Source organism: Budorcas taxicolor, chromosome 7, assembly GCF_023091745.1.
Source record: "Budorcas taxicolor isolate Tak-1 chromosome 7, Takin1.1, whole genome shotgun sequence".
NCBI lineage: Eukaryota > Metazoa > Chordata > Mammalia > Artiodactyla > Bovidae > Budorcas > Budorcas taxicolor.
Genome location: NC_068916.1, coordinates 79918202 through 79922418, shown reverse-complemented (window position 1 = coordinate 79922418; position 4217 = coordinate 79918202). Strand labels below are relative to the sequence as shown.

General features: G+C 54.3%; 1 protein-coding gene across 1 annotated transcript; it reads right to left on the bottom strand.

Moving 5' to 3' along the window:
* Window positions 1-373: 373 nt before the first annotated feature.
* On the bottom strand, window positions 374-1372 carry FBLL1 (fibrillarin like 1). Its single transcript, XM_052643221.1, has one exon. It carries the CDS (start codon window positions 1370-1372, stop codon window positions 374-376), a length of 999 nt encoding a protein of 332 aa, XP_052499181.1.
* Window positions 1373-4217: the final 2845 nt, after the last annotated feature.

Sequence of the window (4217 nt, the reverse complement as noted above, 5' to 3'; positions counted from 1 at the left end):
TCGTGTAGGAAGTGCTCCAACTGTCCCCCCCACCCCCGCCTTCCAAAGATGATTTTATAAGCTCATTTCCCCAGCCCCTGTGATGAGGAAGTACATGTGAAGAGGGGCCCTGAACAGTCAGGATTTCGCGTGGCTGGAGGAAGCACAGTCCCCAAGCTGTAACTCCTTGATGGACCCCTTTCACCAGGTATCTTAGCTATTTTAGGGTTTGGCGGATTTGGAGATGTGGGGATAACTCAATGTGGCCTCACTGATACACCTGGGTACTGTTTCTTTATGTCATTTAATAGAAAAACTGCACGAAGAAAATGTACAGTAACACGGAGCCCAGTACAGCCTTGGGCACATCTCAGGGACAGCCCGAGCTGGGTGGCTACTTGCCGCCGCTCTTAGGAAGGGGCCGATAGACCCCGACCACCACGGCGTGGTCCCTTTCGTAGGGCTCCAGAGTCAGCTGCTCTTGAGGCTTTAAATTCTCCTGCTGCAGCTTCCTCACCTCGGAGGCGAACACCGCCTCAGCGGACGCGGTGGAGTCTATGCAATTGGCCTTGATGGAGATGAGGAAGTGGCCCCCGTTGCGCAGGAAGGTGTGGGCGTTCAGAGCCACGATGCGGGACTGGTCCGGCTGTGCCACGTCGGCGAAGATCACGTCCACCATGCCGATAAGCATGCGGTACCTGAGCGGGTGCCGCGCATCTTCGAGGACCGGGATGATGTTGGTTCGCTTCTTGGCCACGTTGACGAGATCGCGGCCGGCGCGGTGGGAGAACTCGACCGCGTAGACCAGGCCGTCTGGGCCGATGATGTCGGAGACGTGGGACACGGTGGTCCCCGAGGCGGCACCCAGGTACAGCACTTTGGACTTGGGCTTGATGTGAATCTGGTCGACCCCGCCCAGGATGGCCGCGGCCAGCTTGGAGCGGAAGGGGTTCCACGTGCGGTATTCCAGCTTCTCGCCGCCCTCGGTCACCGTGACCCGCCGCTCGCCGTACACCGACTGGCCCGGCACCATGTTCAGCGTGACCAGCGCGTCCTCCGCCCCGCGGTAGATGAAGACGCCCTCGTGCCGGTGCGGTTCCACCGACACCGTCAAAACGCTCTTCCTGCGGCGGTTCTTGTTCTTGGCCACGCCGCGCAGCTGCCCGCCGCCTCCGCGGTCCCCCCGGCCGTCTCCGCCGCCGCCACCGCGCCCCCGGCCCCGGCCGCCACCGAAGCCGCGCGTCCGCGCCCCGAAGCCGCCCTTGCCTCCCGGGCCGCCGCCGTCGCCGCCGGCTCCCTTGCCCGCTCCGCCTCCGCCCCCGCGCCCTCCGCTCCAGCCGCCACCCCCACGGCCGCCAGACCCGCCACGACGCAAGCCCACCGCCGACTTCATGGTGCGCCCTGGGCGCTCCGGAACCGGGGTGGGGGGTGGGGGTGGCTGGCGGCGGTTGTCAGGGGTTACCGATGGCTGGGAGCGGTTGTCAGGGACGGCCGGTACCTGGCAGTGGTTGTCAGGGGCCGCCGGTACCTGGGCGTGGTTGTCAGGGGTCACCTGTGGCAGAGAGAGGTTTTCAGGGGTCACTGGAGGTTCCAGGCGGTGGTCCTGATGCCGGAGGAGGGTTAGCAGCAGCGGTTGCCTGCTGGCTTAGCCGCGGCAGGCTGCAGGGGCGAGGTGGGCGCGGGCGGTGGGGACCGGCTCTGCCGCAGTGCCCGCATCCCTGGAGCCGCCCTTTGACGCAGCGATGGGCGTCATTGCATCACACTCGCTATGGCGACCCGGTAGCCCCAGAAGCCCCTCTTCCCAGCCCTCTCCAGCTGCCTGCTACCTTGTAGGCGTCCCTTTCGCCCTTCCCCAGCTCTGCTTTCTCAGGGACCCCTGGCAGTTCTCCAGGGTGTAAGAAAGGGGGAATCTCCTTGGCAGGAGAGGGGGAGACAAACATCGGTTTCTGTCCCTGCTCTGCTACTCGCTTGCTGTGTAGTCTCTGAAAGCTTTATCTGACCTTCTCTGAGCGTCTTGTCTGAACTTGAGCAAGTGTCTTGACTTCCCTGGGTCTCATTATTCCTTCTGTAAAGCAGAACCTGCCTCAAAGGTTTGTTTTGAAGCACCACATACCCTTGCCTCAGCTATGGTATGTATTAAGTGCCCTATATACGCATTAGCATTTTCTTAAAATCTTTTTTAAAGTTACTGTTTATTTTATTTTTGCCGTGCTGGGTCTTCGTTGCTTTGCTGCTTTGCGAGGGCTTTCTCTAGTTGTGGTGAGCAGTGGCTTCTCTTGTTGCTGAGCGCAGGCTCTAGACACTATGGGGGCATCAGTAGCTACTGCAGACCTGCTCTTAAGAGTGCGGCCTCAGTTGTGGCACGTGGGTATAGCTGCTCCCAGGTAAGTGGAATCTTCCCTGACCAGGGATTGAACTCGAATCCCCTGCACTAGCAGGTGGATTCCCATCCACTGTGTCACCAGGGAAGTCCAGCATTAGCATTTTTTTAAATTAAAAAAAAACTTTTGGGTGCACTGCACAGCTTGCAGGATCTCAGTTTCCTGACCAGGGATTGCATCCAGGCTACTGCCATGAAAGAGTGGAATCCTAACCACTAGATCACCAGAGAACTCCCTGTTTAGTTTCTCAGTGTACTGGGTTAGCCAAAAAGTTCATTTGGGTTTTTCAGTAACATGGAAAATCCAGATCAACTTTGTGGCCAACTCAGTATTTCTTTTGGTCAATTTTTAATTGAATGGTATTGCTGGTAGTGCTTTAGCCACCTAGAAGTGGCTCTGGCCCACTTTTACAAGGTTGATGGAAATGCTCCTTGGTACAACTGTCAAATCCTTAGATAACACACCTGTACTTCCACTTAGTTGTTCCACTTGGAAGTTTTTATCCTAGAGGGATGATTCCAACAAGAAGTGATGGTAAGCAGAAGCAGAGGAGTGGTGATGGTCGTGTGATGATCATCATTGTCATGGAAGTGTTGGTGGAGGTAATGAAGCAGCCTAATCTAAGAGCTGTTTAGGAGATAGAATCCACAGGACTTTCTACTAGAAAGGATATAGGAAGTCAAAAAGAGGACAGTTCCAAGCCAGGGATTGCCGAAGGAATAGTGGCTCCCCTGGTGTGATTAATAGCCTGCAAGCTACAGCCCTGGTTTCTCTCTATTTGGCTCTGCTTTTTTCCATCAGCTGTGCTAAATCCTAAAGCCTGTTCTGAGAATATGGGACAACAAGAAAATATTGACTCTTCAGCATGAATGGGGACACATAGGCCAGAGTCCTAAATCTTATAACACATTGTCCGGAATCACTTCAGTTGTGTCCGCCTCAACCCTATGGACTGTAGCCCTCCAGGCTCCTCTGCCCATGGGATTCCCAAGGCAACAGTACTGGAGTGGCTTGCCATGCCCTCCATCAGGGATCTTCCGAACCCAGGGATCAAACCTGCGTCTTTAATGTCTCCTTCATTCGACAGTACCACCTGGGAAGCCCCTATAATACATCAACAAAAGCCAAAATCTCATGTTTGTAGTTGAATTTTAGTCTGTATCTCAAAAATCTGCTCTTTAAATGTTGCCTCTTTCCTGAGCATAAAAAAGAACCATTAGGCAGCACCACAGACAGCAAAACAGGTGTCAATACAGAGGCATACTCTTTCTATCAGAACCATGGACAGCAACACCAATGGGGCTCAACGAGGAGCCATGGGAGATGGTGTAGGTAGGTGGTGTAAGCAACAAATGGACCTCTCTATGAGTGGGACTAAATGCTTGGTCCAGCTAGAGACGAATTGTTCCTGAAAATTAAGGCAAATGTCAGGCAGGGTGCACACAGCAAAGCTTTCATTTCATCCTGGACCAGGAGTCTTCATAATTCAAATTCATGGATAGCAGCATCAGGTCTGGTTTTCTCTTCTGGCCAAAATGCCTGCTGAATGTGGGCTAGAAGTCTGTGTGTTGAAATGTGGACAAGGAGTCAGGGAGTGCAATGTATGGTTCCTGAGCTGGATGGTTCACATAAAACACTCTGCTTAGAGGTTCCTACTCTTCTCACAAGGGCTGTTTGTCTGCATTGAATCTTTCTGCATCAGGGATCAAACCCAAGTCCCCTACATGGGTAGTTGAGGAAGAGTCTCGATCACTGGGCCACCAGGGGAAGTCCAGAAAGGAGTCATTATTGAGCAGATTAGCTAGCACGGTGCATGATTAGAGCTCAATTGTTCTGATTACCCTCTGAAGAGCTATA

Excerpts from the sequence above, each read along its gene's own strand:
- FBLL1 (XM_052643221.1), bottom strand. The coding sequence starts at position 1,372 with ATGAAGTCGGCGGTGGGCTTGCGTCGTGGCGGGTCTGGCGGCCGTGGG.